Source organism: Arvicola amphibius, chromosome 3, assembly GCF_903992535.2.
Source record: "Arvicola amphibius chromosome 3, mArvAmp1.2, whole genome shotgun sequence".
NCBI classification, from domain to species: domain Eukaryota; kingdom Metazoa; phylum Chordata; class Mammalia; order Rodentia; family Cricetidae; genus Arvicola; species Arvicola amphibius.
In genome coordinates, this window is record NC_052049.1 from 93,034,413 (window position 1) to 93,057,597 (window position 23,185).

The 23,185-nt window shown below is 37.5% G+C and overlaps 1 protein-coding gene across 1 annotated transcript in view; it reads right to left on the reverse strand.

Annotated features, from left to right (window-relative positions):
* Positions 1-23,185, reverse strand: part of LOC119809294 (probable C-mannosyltransferase DPY19L2) — a 119,773-nt gene that overhangs the window by 61,163 nt on the left and 35,425 nt on the right. Inside the window, 8 exon segments of the mRNA XM_038322147.2 lie at positions 734-793; positions 1,677-1,763; positions 3,206-3,283; positions 10,264-10,363; positions 12,849-12,940; positions 14,060-14,117; positions 16,872-16,965; positions 18,449-18,569. Of these exon segments, the coding sequence (XP_038178075.2) occupies positions 734-793; positions 1,677-1,763; positions 3,206-3,283; positions 10,264-10,363; positions 12,849-12,940; positions 14,060-14,117; positions 16,872-16,965; positions 18,449-18,569 (690 nt within the window).

Below are 23,185 nucleotides of genomic sequence, written 5' to 3' on the forward strand. Positions count from 1 at the left end.
TGTCCAGTAACCATGAACTTACTGTTCCACATCACTGCCCAGTAACCACGAACTCACTGTCCTACATCACGGTTGCCCAGTAACCACGAACTCGCTGTTCCACATCACCGCTGCCCAGAAACAACAGGCCAAGTGGCAATAGATTGGCACCTCTAATGTGAATCAAATATGCCTTTTCTATTTTCTTCTTAGCCATTTTTGTACAATTATGGGAATATGAGTAACACGACTGTCTTCATGTCACCTGTCTTGTGGCCTCCATGGCTTCCCATTGAGGCTAGGAAGATCCTCAGGGTGGAGCATGTCCCCACCTTAAGTAACTTTTGGGGTTTCTCTTCACACCTCTGTCTCCTAGTTATTGCGAGGATGTGTGTTCAACCTCTGCCAGAGAAAAATGCTAAAAGAGTACATTTTTATGTGCAATTAGCAGAATCTTTTCAGTGCCCATAGACATGGTTCCACTTACTGCTCACAAGTAAAGCAATTAATATTCATTAATTGTATCAAATGACACTCTTCTGAAATTAGGACTATTGTGTATTAAAAGTGTCATGCTGTCAACTTGTGGGACAGATCTTTCTCCATTTTCACCATATGGTACAGGAATGCCTCAGAAAGAACCTAGAAGATCAGCACATCTGTTTTTCTTTTTGTAAATGAAACCTATTTCTTCATTCAGTTTAAGAAATAAAAAGGCAGATTGGAAGAAACTGTTAAAAACATTAACTCTTACCCACAAGTGAAGTTCAGAGGATCCCAATTTTTGGATTTTATTCTTCTTTTGCAATATTGCCTAGAAGACATGTAACAAAAAATGAAAGAAATAAAATTAACATTTACATTATACAATCACTCCCTCCTTTCTCAACTCTATCTGCAATTTCTGTCTTAATTATTGACTTTTCAAATTGTGGACAAATAAACTTCCTGGAAGCTAGAGGATGTTGCCCTATGCGCTGAGATGTTGTCTCCTGCATCACATTTCTACATTTCTACCTCAGTGAGTTATGTGGTTTGCTCTCTGCATGGCAGCACCTGTGGAGAGAAGAAGGGTGTGGAAAACGCGGAGCCAGTCAACTGCACTCTGCACTCAGTCAGTTTTACAAAGAAAAGCATGCGCCTTTCCTCTGTTTCTTGCATTATCAAGTAATCAGGACAATTTTACACCGTTGAGGCCTTGTATGTCCTTCTATTCCTTATACTTGTGTTTTTCTCTCTGCAGTCACACTCTGCTTATTTTAATGTTTCTCAGGCAAGACTCTTGCAGGCAAGATTGGCTATTAGTAATTTTCTACTCCGTTTTGGGTAGCTAGGAGGTTATCAGCAGGGGCTTGATGTTATAATTATAGATGGCCTACTCTGGTTTGAAGAACTGTTAAAAGCAAACCATCATGTTTACTTCTTATGTTTATAGCAATGGCTCCATAAATCCATTTTATGACTTTTAGTCATATCTCGGATATGCATAAGCTTGAATTGTGAACGCCCTCTGTTTCCTCTTATTTCATATAGAAAAGCAAAACTGGCCTTTCCCAGGTACAATTCACTAATTTAAGCATTGGGGATTGCCATGGAGTTTTAACATCTTTGCTTCCCACATCCTTTCTACTTCATAATAACACAGCTATTCACTTCCCCCTTCCCTCAAAACCTAGGCTTGACTTTCTGTGACTTACCCATGTCACCAACAAACATGAGGAATAATAAGAACTTAAGTACATTGGATTTCCAAACATCAAAATGAAACAGAGGGCAACTGAACTCTGAGAAATGGAAACAAAAAATGATTTATATTCATTACATGTATTCACACTTTGGAGGCAGGTTAGATAATTATATCTTTAGCATTTTTATTAGTGGATATTCACTATACATATTTCATTATGACATTTTCACATAAGAAAACCATACAATTTGATCATATCATATAAGCCATTGATTACATTATTAATGGGGTTTTCTAAATAAAAATAAGATTTCAAATTACTGCTATGATCTAAGTATTAAAATATAAGATCATAAATTACTTATAGCAGAATTTAAATTCTTTTCTGATGTAGGTGGGTCTTCTATCTATCTGTTGCTTTCATTGGTTAATTAATAAAGAAAAGTGCTTGGCCTGATAGGTCAGAACATAGGTAGGTGGGGAAGACAGAACAGAATGCTGGGAGGAAGAAGGCAGTGAGACAGAAGCCATGCCTCTCCTCTCTGAGACTGATGCAGGTTAAGATCTACCCGGTAAGCCACCACCTCATGGTGCTACACACATTAATCAAATGGGTTAATCAAGATGTGAGAATTAGCCAATAAGAGGCTAGAACTAATGGGCCAGGCAGTACTTAAATGAATACAATTTGTGTTATTATTTCAGGTGTAAAGCTAGCTGTGTGGGAGCCAGGTGGTACGAAAAGCAGGCCTATTTGCCTCACCACTACAGAATGGCACCCAACGTGAGGCGAAACTTTTTCTACACTTTTCCATGTGCCTCTGTGGTTTCTATAGTTCAAATAATGGAGTGACATAATATAACAATGATAAATGTATTTTCACTAATGTCTTGTTGCATCATTTTATGACTTTTGTAACTTATAAAGATTTATTATCACTTTATATTTTAAAGGAAGATGCATTTGGGAACTAAGATTAAAAAAGTGCAACTATAAAAGTTCACTCACAAAATTTCACATTTGCACAATGTTAAAACTCCCAAGTATAAAAGGCATTTTAAAATTAATGACAATATTAAAAAGTAAAAATAAAGTCTAAAGGGCTGGAGAGATGGCTCGGCAGCCTAGAGCACTGGCTGCTCTTAGAGAGGACCCAGGTTCTGTTCCCAGTCCCCACATGGCAGCTCACAACCATAAGTAACTAGTTCCGGGAGATCTGATGCCTTCTTACTCTGTGGGCACTGCACACTCTCAGTGAATAATAGATGCATGCACACACACTCAAACACCTAACCAAAAATAAACATATCTTTAAAACATAAAAGCTTTAGAGAGGACAGTCCATCTGTAGTGTGGTTGGGAGTTTTTAAAAAGTATAGCACAAGACAGAGGACGGCGTGTGCATTTCCAGCTTTCCCTCGAGACGGTGTCAGTCTCATGCACCTGAAATACCAAGAGAAGTACCCCGGAAAAGAGAATTACAATGCTTTACAAACAGCGATAACTTAATATTAGACTTATAAATATTAAAATGTTACCATGTTGATAAAAATGATCTTCTGAAATTTGCTTGGCTCAATGTATCCCACAACATACATGGGAAATAATGAGGCTATCTGAAACAAAAACATAAAAGCCCCAAAGTGAAAAAATATAGAAAACAGACAGGTCATTATTCATAGAAAAAGCAAATACAAGGGAGCGGCTATATTTCTCATGGCAGGAATAAAATAATTTTCCAGCCCAGAAATGTAATTGCTGGGGGAAACATACAAAAGTATAAGCATTTATAAGTACATTCATGATATTATTATTACTATTCTTATTATCAATCTTATTGAGAATTAAGAAGATAAATCCCAGTTAATAATGTGAATCTCTACCTCTGACCATGAAATCTGGATTATTTCTCTTCCAGAATAACTTCAGCCAACAATGGCTGAAGCATGCAGGGTGTATGACAGACTTAGCAGACTAAGCAGGCAGACTCTGAGGGGGGCACACCGAGAAGGAAATGTCTTCTGCTTTATCAGGCTTTGGTTTGAGGCTTCAAAGGTCTAACTCTAGATGTGAGCCAGGAAGAAGGAAGCTATCAGAAAGAACAAAACCCACTTTGGACCATCTCACTGGGTGACAATAATTCAAGATTGATTGTGCTTTTGCCTATTGGAAACAAATTCACTATTCCCTGGAGAAATTATCATCAATTTACCCTTACACTAATCTTAAATCACACATAAAAACCAACCAACCAGGCATGGGAATAGAAAAACACAAAAGACTCCTGAAATAGATGTTTAAAAAATCTCCTACATCACAAATCAGTCAACGTTATATGAAAGGCCAGATCTGCTCAGTGTGTCACAATTTCCCCATTGCACCTTCTTTTCTTGACTATTTTTTTACAAACATTCACATCAATTATAAATAGATATAAATCTGTATCTATCTAGATGGATGGATGGATAGATAGACAGACAGACAGAAAGAAAGAAAAAAGAAAGGAAGGAAGGAAGGAAGGAAGAAAGAAAGAAAGAAAGAAAGAAAGAAGAAAGGAAGGAAGGAAGAAAGAGAGAGAAAGATATTCTTATTTTTCAGGACATTCAAAAACATGCCTGATATCATCAAATATCAATTAAATTATTTTTAGTATGCTCTAAGATGTAATAGATAAGGTTAAAAATTCTACAATTACTGTGATTAAATTAAAATTACTTTTTCTGTAAACAAAAGACAAACATATGGAATAACTCGGGATTTCATCCAAGTTTAGAAAAAGCAGCAAAGGAAGGAAGGAAGGAAGGAAGGAAGGAAGGAAGAAAGAAAGAAAGAAAGAAAGAAGCAGGTTTTAAAGGGAAAAACATAATTGCTTTGTATGCTTCCTGCTGAGTTTCGATCACTTAATAAAACAATTTAGGCATTGAAAGACAGTTCAAAAGATCACCTTGTCCCTGTCTCGAAAAACCAAAAAAAAAAAAAAAAAAAAAAAAGATCACCTTGTGAGGAAAACTGAATCCTTTTTTCTACACAGAAAAACCATTAAGTAACAGTAAATTTAATTAATAGTTTATACAGGATATAGAAGCCTTGTTCAATTGTGCATTTCTTTATCAAAGCTGCATGAAAGTTGGAGTCCTTTCTTTATAACAATAATATAAGCAATACAGTCAGACTGTAGCTTTGAGTAGAGCGCAGTCTAAGATGCTGGGTGTGTCTCAGGAGCAAAGTACAAAGTGCAGGTGCTTAACCGACCAGCCTGGGTTAGATGAATGCCTGGGCCTGGTGGTCTCCATCAGTTAGAGAAAGCGAGTGCCACCTGCTGGACTGGATTACTCTGGGATTGAAGCCAAACGACCCTCACTTCTCAAGCTTGGCACACTTAGTCTTCCATTCTTACAGTTAGGATGCACTCATCTGCAGCACTTTCTAAATTACCACAGCCAAGGTTTGGTTGAGAAAAATACTTTTAAAAGGCAAATATTATGCAGGGTTTCTGAAATGTCATGAGTTTAATTGCTGGCTAAAAGACCATTTCTATCTCAAGACACAAGCAGCGGAATTGATAAGTGGAACACAGAAATGAGCATGGCTCCTTGCTTCCAGGTGCTTCTTTTAGACACTGGCTTCCAGGTGAGAATTTGTCTCCAGGAAACAAAAGGAGGGATTCGAATCTGTTCAAGTCCTTGAGAAACTTTAGTTTCTGAAATCAGAGATGTGTTCATATATCTTAAATTAGTTATGAGGTTTGAAACCATTAATATAAATCCTATAAATATATTCCTTGTCATCTGCTATTTGTTTTACAAAAAAAGAGAATTTAAATTATATTTTAAGTATCATGACAACAAATGGAACATCTAACTAACCCAGAGAAATCCACTCTTCAAATGTTTTCTTTTTAAGGAGTAATTAACAGTCTTTAATGGGATACCAAGTAAGACAAAGCTTGTAGAGATGGAGGTTGGGTCTCAAGTAGGAAAGGTGCTATAGCACGCATCTTCTAGATGGAGGAACATCGAATTTCCTGTGGGGAAACACATTTGGTGGCCTCTATTGACATTCCATTTCCAAGACTAGCAGGTTCTCATGGTTCTTGAGTGGAATGTTCTGTGGACTTGATGAACAAAGACTGTCCTTCCTTGGACCCTTAATGTCCATCAGATCTGAAGTTTGATAAAGAAAGAACTAGATTAAAAAGTTGCAGAACCAGGAGCTTTTGAATTGGAAATCTTTTTCTGTAAGAATTAACTGTGTTTGGATACCTTTAAATTCTAATCCTAATCTGGAAAGAACAGTAACACAAATTGCTCAGGGAAGAAAACCTGATTTGAGCACTTGCTCACCACCAGCACTCGGAGGCCTGCCTCAGAAGAAAGCTAGTTCTAGAGAGGTTGTATGGTTGATGCTGAGCCTCTTTTACTTCTTGGCAGCCGTGCACTGCAAACCGTCTCTGAGGCAGAATGACTGCAACTCACACAGACAAGCCCTCTATCCAGGTCCATCTGTGCAGGAAACCCAACACCTATGCCCTGGTGACATTGTTTGTCTTCAAGGAGGTGTATCTGAGTTCTTGACGGCCATGTCCAACCAAGGGTCTTCTTCAGTTCCTCAGAAGCGTTGGAACAGGAGACACAATTTGCCAGGTGTAAGCTTTGGATGCTTCTCTAGTGTAGAAATTCTTACAAAGATCCAGGAAGCACCTTCATGTTCAAGTACAGCTCAGGGGTTAATGAGATGTACAGTTGTGTAGATGCAGAATCCATGGCTCAGAAATGCCAAAACATAAGAGCCTCTAGTAGACAAATCAAAATTAAGAGAGGTTCATCACTTCCAGGAAGGTGGCAGAGTAGAGACTACCTTAGAGAGATGGTGAAGGAGAGAGTCAATATAAGAAAAGAAAAAACTCTGTCCCAAAGAAAGAAATTGAGGAAGTTTCAGAAATGCACCAAAGAAGGCATGAGGGATGGGGAGGCAGAATGAATGAACTAGGGAGTTCTGTCTACTCCACTCACCTATATTCTAACCTATCAGGCCAAGCAGTTTCTTTATTAATTAACCAATGAAACAGCAGATAGATAGAAACACTCCTACATCATTATGTGACAGCAGCCCCACCAATCCAGGCAAGCTTCAGTCCTGGACATAGTCCTTCCCAGAAGGAAGAAGAGCTGGTGTAGTGTTCAGAGTCAGCCTCCACGTGTAAAATCCCAAAGCACTCAAGCACCACAGTTCGAGGGAAGCAGACTGTACTGCTGGGAATCCAAATCGGAGTCTAAACTGTTCTCAGGAGTAGCAAGAGGAGAAACTGGAACATTTACAATACCCATAATTCATATTCCCTACCATGGCGCAGGGGAGCAGATAGCAGGTGACCTGCTTCCAGAGAAGATCAAAGCTGGGAAGAAGCAAATCTCAGCAGATAGAGATCATCACAGAAAAGCATAACTGGTCAAAATGCAAAGAGCTAACGCTGTGGGGTGCACAGCCCCAGTTGGTACATAATGGCACCATTCCTACACCCAAGGTTCAGGAAGCGTTGCAGAAGAAGGGTGGAAAGATTGTAAGAACCGAAGAACCAGTAGGCCTGCTGTGACATTACGTCTTCTTACGTATGACAAAGAAGCTGCAACTATAATACCTCAACAATATGTCAGCTAAAACAAGATGTAAACAATGACACCAGCTGACATGCCAACATGGATTGGGGGGAAACCACTGTTTTTAACTTTAAAGATTGTATTTATTTGGAAAAAAACAAAAATAGAACTATTATACGACCACCTACACCACCACTTGGCATCACCAAAGGACTCTACATCCTATTACATAATATGCTTGTACCGAGCTTCTAATTTTCATGTTTGGATTAGTTTTGAGTGACAATGAACAGAGTCCAGGAAACAGAAAGCAAGTCCATGATACAGTGGGAAAGTGCCTTTAATGGAGAGCAGTGGGAAGGAAAAGGGAGTACAATGAGATATTCAAGCAGAATGGGTAACAGTGGGACTGCAAGAGAACAGCAAGGTATGGATAGTGGGAAATGGGGAGGAGTAAGGGCAGAGAAGGAACAATCTGAGTTATGTATGAAAATGTCATAAGGAAACCAGCTGCCTTGTAAGCTCATTTAAAAACTGATTGAGAAAACAATTGTCTCCTTACTTAAATAAGCACTAGGTTCGGTGATCCCCTTAGGTAGAATGCAGTTAATTTGGGAGTCCTTCCATTGAGGCGCAATTAGACAGTTAGCAAGCAATGAGCCTGGCAACATAATGGAAAGGCCGCATTCATGCGTGTGAAAGGCAAGAGCTGGGAAGTTAATGGAAGGCCACATTCTCATGCATAAAAGCGAAGTGTTTTGCTAGAAGTGGCATGCTGGCATTTCCACAGCGCACAGAATACATGATGGGTACACAGCCTTGCCAATGCAGGCAGTCTGCCTTCCAGCTCCTATGCTAGCCTAGACATCTGGAGCTTTCCCTTGTCCTAAAGCATTTTTGGTGACAGAAGGAGAAACTACAGGCAGCGAAACAGGCCCTGCTGTCAACAATAGCAGAAAGGCATGCAGTCACGCTGACTTAAATATTACAAAAGATATGAACTAATTATGCACCTCGGATTGACAACCAGTCATATAAAGAAAAACAACTGAACTGATAATGAATGTGGTGTAAATGCGTTAGCACTATCTTGTCTAAAAACTTTTTCTATCTCTCTAACTTGTTTTACAGTTTCTTCCATCTCACTTGCCCTGACACAATGTTTCAAACATAACTAGGGATTCCAAAGGGAAGCTGGATAAACTATAAAGTAAAACTCCCTGCCAAAATTCTTAGCATCTTAAATGATCATGTCTAAGGCCTTGTCAGATCAAATGTCCTAGGTTCCTGTGATTCTCATTATTTTGTTCTTTGAAATGCAGGCCATCTTTCCTTTATATTCATGTCTTAGACAAAATGATTAGAGGATATGAACTAACCTTCACCCTTATTAAGAAAGAGGGGGGAAAGGGATAAAGGGAGGGAGGGAGGGAGGGAGGGACGAAGGAAGGAAGGAAGGAAGGAAGGAAGGAAGGAAGGAAGGAAGGAAGGAAGGAAGGAAATCTCGCCTGCACTTGGGAGGCAGAGGCAGGCAGATCAGTCTCTATGAGTTTGAGGCCAGCCAGGTCTACAAAGTGAGTTCCACAGCAGGGCTGTTACCACCAGAAGAAAAAAATAAGTTTGAATCTCCTCATTAAAATGTAAATACAGACACAAATGTAAGCGCACGTTTCAGTTAAAATAATTAAGTCCTGAATAGGCTTTGAATTGTTGGAAAGTCAATGTAATTTCAAACTCATTTAAAGAGCTAGGTTGATAAATTTGCTCACAATGACTTGTTAAAATACAAGGCCTGGAGACACGGCTTGGTGGTTAAGAGCACTAGCTACTCTTGCAGAGAACCTGGATTTGATTCCCAGCATTCGCACAGTAGAACATAACAACCAATGTAACTCCAGTCCTAGAAGATCCAACAGCCTCTTCTGACCGCTGCAGGGACTACCTCCATGGCACACACAGACTTATAAGCAGGCAAAATAAAAGTTATTTGTATTCTACTGTTTCAGCCTGCAAAAACAATGACCTTTCTTACAGCCAGCTCTAATAAGAACTGAGAATCCTTTAACAACTTTTCAAACAAGCGGTGCTTATGGAGCTGAAGTCATAAGTTATGTCTTGGAACGCACAGCGCATCACTGTTGGTGGTAAGGACCTACGTGGATACGCTTATTGCCGTAAATCTTCACCACGTTGTTTTTTTTTTTAACTCTGCTTCATTAGTTTAATTTCTTGCTATTAGTTACATAAGAATTTTAGGAAAAAAATAATGTGGCTTCAATTCTCATAAAAAAGATCTTGATAAGAGCTTGGGAAATGGCCAGGTTGCAGTGGTGGTGCATACTTTTAATCCCAGCACTTGGGAGGCAGAGGCAGGTGGATCTCTTTGAGTTTGAGGCTAGCTTGTTCCAGGACAGACAGTGTTTCAGGACACACAACACACACACACACACACACACACACACACACACACACACACAAAAACCTGTCTCCAAAAATGGTAGGGGAGGGAGGGAGACAGGGAGGGAGGGAGACAGGGAGGGAGGGAGACAGGGAGGGAGGGAGACAGGGAGGGAGGGAGGAAGAGAGAGAGAGAGAGAGAGAGAGAGAGAGAGAGAGAGAGAGAGAGAGAGAGAGAGAGAGGGAGAGAGAGAGAGAGAGAGAAGCTTGAGAAATGGCTCTTAGTACAGTTTTGCTCTTCACACAATACAGACATTTATAAAGATAAAGACAGGATACAGACATTTATAAAGACTTTAGGATCAGCCATTAATTTGAAAGACCTTGAAAGCATAAATAAAATCAACTAGGTGTGATGGTTGCCTCTGTTACCTCTTCACTTGAGAAGACAGGAATATCACAAGTTCACAGACAGTCAACTTGGGCTGCAGAGCGAATTTGAGGCTAGCCTCAAAATACAAAATAAAACAAGCATTCTACAACCCTCTACTGGAAAATCATGCCCATATGCATTCATCTTGAATTAGTTTAAACCATCTTACCTGCGTAAAGAGTATGAACTGAGCGAACTGCCAGGGAAGCATAAAGGCCACGTTGGAGAGACAAAGCGCTATGTAGTGTTTTTTGTGGACAGTGGAGGTCCTTGACAGAGGGAAGCAACACCAGTAAGTTCTGCTGTGAAGACAGCTGGTAGCTCAGAAGCAACGCAGCCCTTGCTAAACATAGAAACCTAACTCATCTCCTTACCTTTTATGTAACACAACAAAATTCAATTTTGGAAATCAACTTGTTAAAATGCTTGAACAATAGAAATGATTAAATAAAAGAAAATTAGATATTTAGAAATAGTATTGAACAATTTTTTCAGTAAACTAAATTATTTAAATACAACTTTAGTTCCTCATTATAAAAATGTTTGCCATTCAATTTTAATCCTCCAGGTAGAGCTCAGGAAACAGAACCTGACATTGATCCTGTGTTCCTCAGGGTGTCCCACAGGACACAGAGAAGTCCTTTCCACACTGGTCACTCACGTGATTCAGAAGATAGTGAGGAGCTGGGCGGTGGTGGTGCATGCCTTTAATCCCAGCACTCGGGAGGCAGAAGCAGGCAGATCTCTGTGAGTTTGAGGCCAACCTGGTCTAGTTCCAGGACAGGCTCCTAAGCTATAGAGAAACCTTGTCTCGAAAAACCAAAATAATAATAATAATAATAATAATAATAATAATAATAATAATAAAAGAATAGTCTGGGGCTGGAGAGATGGCTCAGAGGTTAAGAGCACTGACTTTTCTTCCAGAGGTCCTGAGTTCAAGTCCCAGCAACCCACATGGTGGCTCACAATCATCTGTAATGAGATCTGGCGCCCTCTTCTGGACTGCAGGCATACATGAAGGCTGAACACTGTGTATATAATAAATAAATAAATCTTTTTTTAAAGAAAGAAAGAAAATAGTGAGGAGCCACACATGTTGTCAAGGAGTGCACCAACACTTGTGGGGGACTGCAGAGACGTTCTTAAAACCGCAAAGCTGAGAATAATCCAGCTGTTGCAGCTGGCATTTGAATTGTGTATTTTGCAACAGGGCAACTGTGGGAGCCAACACCTTTCACAAAGAAAGTGGAGCATCTCTAAGAATATGAAAAAGACAAACATGTGTGAAGAAGAAAGCCGATCTGCAGTTGCAGCTTTATGTTTTGAACAATCTGGGGTGGGAAGGATCCTTATTTTCAAGTCCCATGTCCCAAGAAAGCACAAAGTCCATCTGAGCATTCTTGCATTTATTCAGACAAAACTGGTTTTAGTTAAATAGAGTACATGCCTTCAAGGTCATGATCTTAAATGTCCTGACTAACACATCCCACTGTATGACTCCCCCTAACCCCCAATTAGCCAAGCTAATATTACTTCAAATGAACAATCCTCTGGGAAAAGGATCTTTCTCGATAATTTTTCTAAGTACACAATGTAAGGAATGAATCCGGAAACCTGAACTGGGAACAGATTCCCAAAGCCATATTCAAGCCCTAATTGCTGACACACCAGGGGGCAGCCTGCTCTCCAGGTCTGCAGGGAGCTCAGGATGTACACACCGTGTTTACTCAGTCGGCTAGCAAATGCATGCCTCAATCATTTACTTGACTGTGCCAAGTAGTCTATGGCTAAAGATTCAAATTTGGCATGACTCATGCGTCTATGGGTACTTTTAAATACATAATGCACAACTTTAGGAAGAAGGGCAGGAAGGAGTGCGGATTTCCAGAGCTTAGTAACTGATTATGGCTATTCCCTGTGAGTTTAGAAGACATAATGATCACAATTTCATTCAGGGCAACTCTCACTAACGTTCTCCGAACTCTATTCATATAACAAGGTTATTTATTGTAGTCTTCTCTTCTTGCTTCTCCAGACCTCTTCCATTTCTAAAATGCTTAAAACTTAATTCACAAAAGAGTATGTCCAAGACAATATGGAACTAGCTGAACTACAAGAAACATCATTCAGAAGCTGATTCTATAAGCACAACATTCATATACCCATCCATGAATGTGTGTTGTGTGTACTCTTTGGTACTATAAAATTTACATCTTCCCAAATCCATGTGTACATGGGTCCCCTTTTCATGGCACTATGTCAATCTTCTTTCAAAGACACAGTTTAGGAAACAAAGAGCTGGAGTATGTTAGCTTTGAGGAATCAAGTGGTTATTTGTCAAAAACATTTGAATGGGGCTGGACGCACGGCTTTTGCAGAGGACCAATGTTCATTTCCCAGCTCTCACATGGATCCTCTTTTCAGAAGATCTGACCCACTCTTCTGGCCTCTGTGGGCACCACACATGTAGGCAAAATACTTATTCACACAAAAGAAAACTAGATAAATATTTCTTTTTTAAAAAAAATCTTTCTTTTAATTATTATTTAATTATTAGTTTTATCTAGAACCTGTAGGCCAACATTTTCATGTTAGAAAATGTTTACAAATTTATGTTGCAATTGTCTTATTACTCAATTAATTTTTGAATAGCTGTAAAACATAGTTTAAATTAGGTAATTATGACTTAGGTAAAAGCAAATCTTAAGAAAAATAACACAACTTTTAGCTTTGTTTTATGACAGAAATTACCTGAGTATAGTAGTTAAAACATACATCTGAAGTACAAGGAATGGATATGAAAAACTTTCTCGGAGAGGCGGTGTCCACATCACACGGGTGGCCTGAAACCATAAAAGATGCAGCTTGCATTATTTCCATTAAAGTAAATGTTACTCACAACTCAGATATTGGCTTACTTTCAGAGTTTAACACTGGCCTATTAGATCCTATTTCTCACTGTCTGGAATAGCTTTTGGTCCTTTGACATCCTCTCTCATGGCTATTAAGAGGAGCCCTATTATTGTCATTCAGAAACAAGTAAAAACTATATTAAATCACATGCAATTCAGCCAAAGGACCAACAAATACACAGGGATAGGCACTGTGAGGACTGCAGGCTCAGAGTGCACTGCAGTTGGAGCCTGGCATTTGAGACTTTGAATACATACATGATCTGGCTAGGAAACCATGTTAATCAAAAACATAGAGCACTTGCAAAACTCAGGTGTCTATACACATTAAGTTCCAACTAATAAAGACATGCATAATCAGCAGTCAAATGAATCTGAGTTAATCAAATATACTCTACATGAGTCAAGTTTTTAAAACAGTTGAAAGCACTAAGAATTGCTGGTAATGAACACAGTGACAATATTAAACTGGAATATACATATTTAGATTGCCTTAAGACATATGGATCAACATTTATGTATAAATTTTCTCTCATAAACCCTAAACCTTTTTATAGAAAGAATTTGAGTTTTTATCATTGGGTAAGAGACTGATTGTTTTATTAAGGGCCTCCAAAAATTATAATTTGTTTAAGAAACTAAACTTGCAAACCTTGAAAAGAGTAATGGTTTTATTCAAACTCAAACTCAGTTCATCAAAGCCTGCACACCCAAATAAATGTTTTTCTTTGTTCCAACAGATGAAATGCAAGGCATTTGTCTTCACTGAATGTCAGTGAATGACGTGTACAAAGTGACTGGCGCAGGGAGTGCGATGTTGTCATTTATCTACAGAACATATGTATGTAAAGAAGCACCAAATTGATGGATCACCTGTTTTAAATTGTACTGATTTACAATTTTGATTAGTAATTAGCATATAAATTTACAACATAAAGTACTTTAAGATTTTACAGTCACAACACAATGCAATCATAGTAGTTTAGTGATTATATATTCTTGTTCATACAAGCCACTCTATGTTTCAAAAAGGTTGAATAGAAAACTGACCTCTCCATGATTGAAAAAGTAGCACACCACTGTAATCAGACCTCCTAGCTGACTCCCACTGTAAAAATAGTAAAGTACACAGTCATAGCGTGCAACATATAGGTTCTTCCCAAAAAATTATATCACAATTAAAACCATAATTTTCTGTGCTTAAAACATGAATAACTAAGTCATAAAACCACAAATATTTCCTAAAAGCCTGTGTAGTTAGTGTTTTAATCCTGGCTGTATAAAAACACAAAGTGCACATGTTTTACATCCCAAGTTTTACAATTTCAATCCCAGTTTTACAATTTCAATCCCAGTTTTACAATTTCATCAAAATATTTTCTAAATAAGCTGTGGCCATAAAATAATTTTAAACATGCAGCCCAGCCCTTTGTCTGTATGCTGTTCTGTCAATAATGTAAATGGGCCAATTGTGTATTTTGAAATTAGGCTTAAGTGACTAAGGATTAAAGTCAAAAGAGTAACAGCTTCACTTTGCAGAAGCTCATGACTGTTTGATTGACTGCAAATACTCTGGTGGAGCCACGCTGTAGACTCTACACAGCAGACCTACAGGGCCTAATAATCATCACAGACGCTCAGATCCATGTTGTAGTGTTTTTGTCTTGTACATTCATCTGTGGCCCATATCCCAGGCCTCTTATTATAAACACGAAGCCGGCAGAGTCTATTTGTGCCTACTCCTCACTGTTGGCTTAGTTTAAAATACATAAATATTGGTGAAATGAAAGGAAGAGGAAAGAATGAGATGAAAAATAAAAACAAAAACAGCAAGCTGTGGTAACATCTCTGACCACTGTGTAGGGTAATAAGGTAATAAACTATAGAAGAGCTGAGCGAAGAGTGATGTTGTAAGTTATTGTCAGCTTCCTTACATTGACCAGAAGGGAAGCATAACAGTTCATTTTGATTGTACTTTAGAAATTTTTTAGTTAGCTTACAACATAATGGTTTCATTATTAAATTTTCATATATATATACATATATGTGTATATATACAATTTTACTTTGTATATATATATATATATATATATATATTTACTTTGGACATATTAAACCCATTATATGCTTCAGTTTCTTTCCCACTTTGCATTCTTTTTGGTCTGCCTTCTCTTTCCTCTTTCATATATGCACATATATATCATATATAAAATATATATAGTTAATTTCTAACCTACATTACATAAACTATTATATCTCTATAAAAATCTAGATTCGGATAATCATATATGCATGTTTTCCCCATTACATTTATTTATTTTTACTTTACATGTAGGAGTGTTTCCCTGCCTGTATGTATATATGTATACACCTTGAGCGTGCATGCCTTGTACCCAAGGAATCCAAGAGAGAATGTCATTCCTTCTGGAACTGGGATTACAGATGGTTGTGACCTGCCATGTGGATGCTGGAAAATGAACACTGGTCATCTGCAAGGACACCAAGTGCTCTTAATCACTGAACAACCCTACCTATTGATCACTCTTGTCCCTATCCCCACATCGTTAATCCCCTGTCCTCCAGTAACACCCATTGATCACTCTTGTCCCTATCCCCACACCTGTTAGTCCCCTGTCCTCCAATAACAGTAGTCCTTCCCAGTTTCATGGTTCAGCCTATATTTTTAAATCTAGATTAAATGTACTTATAAAAGAAAACATGGTATTTGTCTTTATTGTTTTATTTTGTGTAATTATACTCTCCAGTTTTATACATTTTATTGCGGGTGAAATAATTTCATTTTTATTTATAGCTGGAGAAAGTCATTGTATATATGTACCACATCTCCACTGCTGCTCTTAAATTTTTATTTAGATTAGCATACAAACAAATGAGTTTTATCAAGGCATATTCCTACAAATGTGTCATTAATTTATGTTCTCCCCTACTTGCTTTGCTTGTGTCAATGACTTTGCCTTAATTTTTAATGAGAAAAATTAACTCATTTGCCTCTCCTAAGGAGCAATGGGGAGTGGGAGAGTAATATGTGGCTGTAATAATTAACTTTATGACCTGGGACTAGGCACATTTACACTTCAAACAAAATTGTGGTATTATTATCAATAAAGACTGGCTAATGAATGTGTCTTCTACAAATGATATAAAAAAATGATAGTTTTTAAATTCTTACATCAAAAAGAATAAAATTAGAAACAACATTCTGCTATGTAATGTTGTCATAATTTACACATGAACTGGAGTGATGTGGGATTCCCCTCTGTATGGTGTGAATATATTTTATTACCATTGGTTAATAAAGAAGCTGCTTTAGCCTATTTTGCATGGCAGAATATAGCAAAGCAGGAAATCCAAGCAGAGATAGGGGAAAGAAGATGGAGTCAGGGACCCACCTAGCTACCAAAGGAGAAAGATGCTAGAACCTTAGTGGTAGGCCACAACTCCATGGTAGAAATGGATTAATTTAAGATGTAAGAGCTAGTTATAAATATTCTTGAGCCATTGGCCAAAGAGTGTTGTAATTAATATAGGTTCTGTGTGATAATTCAGTCCGGGCAGCCAGAAAACCAACATGCAATCTCTGCTTACACTAGAGGTATCTTCACTAACATTTTTTTTACTAAATCTTAGTTTTCAAAGATCCCCCAAAGGGTAAAATAGAGAGCTGTAGAGTGTTTTCAGTGGAATCTCATTTTCTGTTTGCATAGCATTGCTTATGGAAAATCAATTCTACAGAATTCCTTACGCCCAGTCAGTTGGCTTCCTCAAGCTTCCTTTTCATTAATCACAGGTATCAATCAATCTCTATAGGCTCACTCTCTCTGCTAGTCTTTACTAGTCTTACCTCAGATAGGTACCATATATGAAGAACAATCCCATCATTAGTCCATTTAAAATAAAAATTACACCAACGTAAAAGCAAGCAGGGTCACCCAATCCTTTAAAAAAAGACACAGATTGATCAGTATTTAAGGAGCAAAGTTATTTCAGTGCTTTATAATCAAGAACTCATGAATCTGCTAAAAAGCATTTGCTTTCATGATTTTTCTTAAAGCTACAATCCTTTTTACCTCCATTTTGGATGGTTTTGCTTGTTGTCCTGGGGGGCAAAGCCATAACCTCTCACACAGCCCCAACCCCTACAACATATAATTGGTTATATTAACACTTTCCCCTAATGGCCTGCTTCTATAATGTAACAGTATGTTGGGGTTCACATGAGTTTAAATGATAATGCTACAGTTCAGTGTTGAGGACTTTCTGCAGAGCCACTTGTGGTCCCTGGAGCTACCAATTATTTTGTCTTTTCTAGGCTATCAGATGAGTGGCATACAGTTCCTAACCTCCAGAAAAGCTTTAGTCTCTGTGATATGATCCAATCACTTTATCTGGTGTAGACAGAATGCTAGCATATCTGATACACATGGTTGTGTTTATATGTGTCTCACTTCCTGTGTGTTTCATAGTCATCAATCTACACAATTCTCAGGCCAAAGTTTAAGATTAACTGGTGTAAAGGATTCTTATGCTTGAAAAGATAATATTAAAAACCTAGATAATTTGCAAAGTTAATGCTGCTCTGTATGCTGGAAAACAGGTCCTGTGACCCTGTTTGCCCTGGTTCATTAACCCTTTCATCCCAAGACCACATGACCACTGTTTACATGCTCTCTCTACTTCCAGTTACCATCTATACACAGTTGGTGTCAAGTCTATAACCAGACTGAAACTTTTTTCTTATTTCTAAGCTTCTACAGCTATATACCCACTTATTATTTCCAGCTTTTAAGGAAATCATTTTTTAAAAAGTATGGGAAATTGTTTTCATATGCCAAGAGTTAAATAAATATAGTAAGTAGCAATATTGAGGGAAATAGTCATGTTTGAAGATATTATAAACACCTTGTGTTAGATACATGTTACTATGTGGCTATTAACAGTCTCATTAGGCATCTGGCAAACTTTTGGGAAAGATACCAATATAGAAGATATTCAGGGTGAATTACATTAAAATTCCTCTTATAGTGTGAACAAGATAAAGCAATATTTATAAAAGCTTATTATTAGCATTAACCAATCCATAACTATTATAGATATATATTTGGCCCTTTGCCCCCCCCCACAAATGTATGTACTAACATTGCGCCAAATATTTTTTTGTACCATCTCATTCTGAAACAAATTCTTACTCAAAAGTGCCTTATGTTTGGATATATCATTGCTCTAGTTAAGTTTCCAGTTTATACTCAAATTATTAGGGACGTGGACTTCTCAAAAAATAACTGTAATGTGCAAAATATTTATTGAGATGGATCATTTCTTTACTGTTTTAAATAAAATTGATCACAGTTTATTATAAACCTTGAAATGTGTCACAACATCAGATGTCTACAAAAACAGCAGTGAGCACGAGACACATGCCTTCACAGCTCTGAACTTCACTAAGAGGCTCTATTCTGGTGACATTCCAGCAAGTCTTAGTTTCCAACCCAAATAAATCCATTGTTCCCACGATTGTGCGATACCAATAGGCTATGATTACCTATAAAAGAGAACATGGAAGAAAATATATTCTGATCACAAAGATTGCTTTTCTAAAATGCTACTCCCTAATGGTTGTTTTAAACATAAGCAAATTTATTTGAGGAAATCTTTGAAGTTATAAATTAGTAATATTTACATAGATTAGTTAATTTAATTATAGTGATATAACCACACAACCAAATATAAGAGTATAACTCTATATTTCTTTATTATTAAGACATATCATTTTAAAACCTGCAATACAATAAAGTAAAGTTCCAAGGCACATTAAAACTGGACCAAGGACAAGCCTGAAGCTACTGGTTCTTTTTAACCTGAAACCTACATTTGAAAGTTCTGAAGCAAGAGAGGGAAATAAAAACAGAAAAAATAAAATGACACAAAATGCTCATATCTGGGACTTTTTAACTTGGTGAATTTTGGATAAAAGGTATGAGAATTCTTGGTAGAAAATAAAAAGAAAAATCAAACAAGAAACACCTAGATCTGACACTTAATATTGGGAGACACCTTGTCATCTCTATGGCACTGACAGTATGTAGCTGCACTTACTGAATGACACACAACTGTAAACAAACTCACAATGTTTTTTCTCAGTCCAAACTATAGATTTATAATTTTGTCTTTTAAAAAATTACACACTGTTAAAATTTTAACATTTTTTTATAACTTTTCCATGTCTGTACAAAAATACATTATATGTATATGCTAAATCTAGAGCTTTGACATAGTAAGGAAAACATGGCTTTGGAGTCAAACTTAAACTCAAATCCTGTTTCTGGGGCTGGAGAGATAACTCAGTGGTTAAGAAAACACACTGCTTTTCCAGAGAACTATAGTTCCATTCCCAGCACCCATGGTAGGTAACTAACAATCACCTATAATTCCCCCTCTTGAACTCTATGGGCACTCAACATGTATAAACCTATGCAGCTTGGCCAGCAAGAGGACCTGCTCCTGTACGGAGGAGATCCATCTGGAGAGGTAAGTGTGTGCCTGCCCAGCCAGCCAGACACCCCTGGAATAGAGTACAGGGCCCCCCAAATTCCCTAAACATTCCTGGCCATTCAGTGGAGTGTCTTTCTGGCTAATGGCTTTCTCTATTTACCCTATTCCATCTTGCCACCAAGCACTCCTATTCATCTGTGGGGTCCTTAAATCCACCACCACAGCCTGCTACTGGGTGAAGGGGATCTGAGAGCCAACTCCAGTGCTGGAGGGACCTAAGAGAGGGCAGAAAAAAACTCAAGTACACAGTTAGCCACAGCAAAGATTGGACCAAGAAGCCAAGACTCTCCTGACCACATTTGAAGGAAGAGATGGGCAGGCACCAATGCAAGAATCCCTTCAACAACCTGAAAAGCAACATGATAACACCAGAATACAGCAAACATGCAACAGGAAGACTTGAACACCCTAATCGAGAAGAAGTAGAAGAAATTGACTTTAAATGTAACATCATGAAAGTGATGGAAAACCTGAAACAGGGTGTGAAAAACTCCCTTAGATAAATGGGAGAGAAGAATAACAGAAAGTTAGAAGAAATGAATATTATTAAATACCACAAAAAACAAAGAAAAAAACAATTAAACGGGTAATTAAACAGTTCAAGACTTGAAAACTGAAATGGAGGTAATGAAGAAAACACAAACCGAGGGATGGCTAGATATGGAAAATCTGGGCAAATGAACAGAGACAAGTATGAGCAACAGAATACAAGAGATAGAAGAAAGAATCACAGATGCTGAAGATACTATAGAGGAAATAAACTCATTGATCATAGAAAACAGCAAATCCAACAAATTCTTAAAACAAAACATCCAGGAAATCTGGGACACCATGAAAAGACCAAACCTAAGAATAATAGGGGTAGAAGAAGGAGAAAAATTACAGCTCAAAGGCCCAGAAAATATATGCAACAAAATTATAGAAGAAAACTTTCCCAACCTAAAGAAGGATATTCCAATGAAGGTACAAGAAGCATACAGAACACCAAATAAATTGGATCAAAAAAATATCCCCTCACCACATAATAATCAAAACACAAAACATACAGGATAAAGAAAAATTATTAAGAGCTGCAAAGGAAAAAGTCAAGTAACATATAAAGGTAAACCTATCAGAACTACACCTGATTTCTCTATTGAAACCATGAAAGGCAGAAGGTCTTGGATGGATGTGCTATAGACACTAGGAGACCATGGATGCAAGCCCAGACTACTATACCCAGCAAAGCTTTATTCACCATCAATGGAGAAAGCAAGATATTCCAGGACAAAACCAAATTTAAACAATATGTACCCACAAACCCAGCCTTACAGAAAGTACTATAAGGAAAACCTCAACCCAAGGAAGCCAACAACACCCATAGTAACACAGACATCTGACAACCCTCCACCAGCACAACTCAAGGAAGGGAAACACACAAACACTATCACCAAAAAAATGAAGTTAACAACCACTGGTCATTAATACCACTGAATATCAATGGACTCAATTCACCTATAAAAAGGCACAGGTTAAGAAAATAAATACGAAAACAGGATCCAACATTCTGCTGTTTACAAGAAACACACCTCAACCAAAAAGACAGATATTACCTCAGAGTAAAGGTTTGGGAAAAGGTTTTACAATTAAACAGACCTAAGAAACAAGTGGGTGTGACTATACTAATATCTAACAAAATTGATTTCAAACTAAAATCAATCAGAAGAGATGGATATGGACACTTTATACTCATAACAGGAACAGTTCATCAGGATGAAGTCTCAATCCAGAAAATCTATGCCCCTAATATAAAAGCAACCACATATGTAAAAGAAACATTACTAGAACTCAAAGCACACATCAGACCCCATACACTAATAATAGGAGATTTCAACACTCTTCTCTCACCAATGGACAGGTCAACCAGACAGAAACTAAACAGAGAAATAAGAGAACTAACAGGAATAATGAATCAAGTGTACTTAACAGACATCTATAGAACATTCCACCCAAATAAAAAAGAATATAACTTCTTCTCAGCATTTCACAGAACCTTTGCGGAAATTGATAACATACTCGATAACAAAACAAGCATTCACAGATACAAAAAAAAATTTTAGTAACCACCCGTGTCTTATCAGATCACCATGGAATAAGCTAGAATTTAACAATTCTACCCCCAGAAAGCCTACAAACTCATGGAAACTGAACAGTCAACTACTGAACCACCCCTAGTTCAAGGAGGAAATAAAGAAATCAAAGTCTTTTTTTAATTCAGTGAAAATAAGGACACAACATACCCAAACCTATGGAATACTATGAAAACAGTGCTAAGAGGAAAGTTTATAGCACTAAGTGTCCACAAAAAGGGGGGGGGGAGCTGACATTACAAACTTGACATCACAGCTGAAAGCTCTAGAAAAAAAGAAGCAGACTCACCCAGGAGAAGACTGGAAATAATCAAACTGAGGATAGAAATCAACAAAATAAAAACAGAAAACAATCCAAAGAATCAATGAAACAAAGAGATGGTTCTTTGAAAAAATCAACAAGATTGACAAATCCCTATCCAAACTAATAAAAAGACAGAGAGAGAACATGCAAATTAACAAGATCAGAAATGAAAAGAGGGCATAACAACAGACACTAAAGAAATTCAGAGAATCATTAGGTCTTACCACAAAAGCCTGTATGCCACAAAATAGGAAGATGTAAAAGAAATGGACATTATTTTAGATAAGTGCCATATACCAAAATTAAATCAAGACCAGGTTAACAATTTAAATAGACCTATAAGTCACGAGGAAATACAAGCTGTCATAAAAAAAAACCTCCCAACCAAAAAAAGCCCAAGACCAGATTGTTTTAATGCAGAATTCTACCAGAACTTCCAAGAAGAGCTAATACCTAAACTCTTTAATGTGTTTCACAGAATAGAAACAGAAGAGTCATTGCCAAACACTTTTTATGAAGCTACAGTTACCCTGACACCAAAACCACACAAAGACCCAACCAAGAAAGAGAATTACAGACCAATCTCACTCATGAGCATTGATGCAAAAATTCTCACTAAAATAATGGCAAACTGAATCCAAGAACAAATCCAAAAAATCATCCATTATGATCAAGTAGGGTTCATCACAGAGATGTACGGCTGGTTCAACATATAAAAATCTATCATTATAATCCATCATATAAATGAACTGAAAGAAAAAACATATGATCATTTCATTAGATCCTGGTAGAGCATTTGACAAAATTCAACACCCCTTTATGATAAAGGTCTTGGAGAGATTCGGGATACAAGGATCATACCTAAACATAATAAAAGCAATATACAGCAAGTCAACAGCTAACATCAAATTAAATGGAGGGAAACTCAAAGCCATCCCACTAAAATCAGGAGCAAGACAAGGCTGTCCACTCTCTCCATATCTCTTCTACATAGTGCTTGAAATGCTAACTGTAGCAATAAGACAACATAAAGAGATCAAGGGGATTTGAATTGGAAAGGAAGAAGTCAAACTTTCATTATTTACAGATGATATGACAGTGTAAATAAGTGACCCCGAAAACTCTACCAAAGAACTACTACAGCTGATAAATACTTTCAGTGATGTCGTAGGA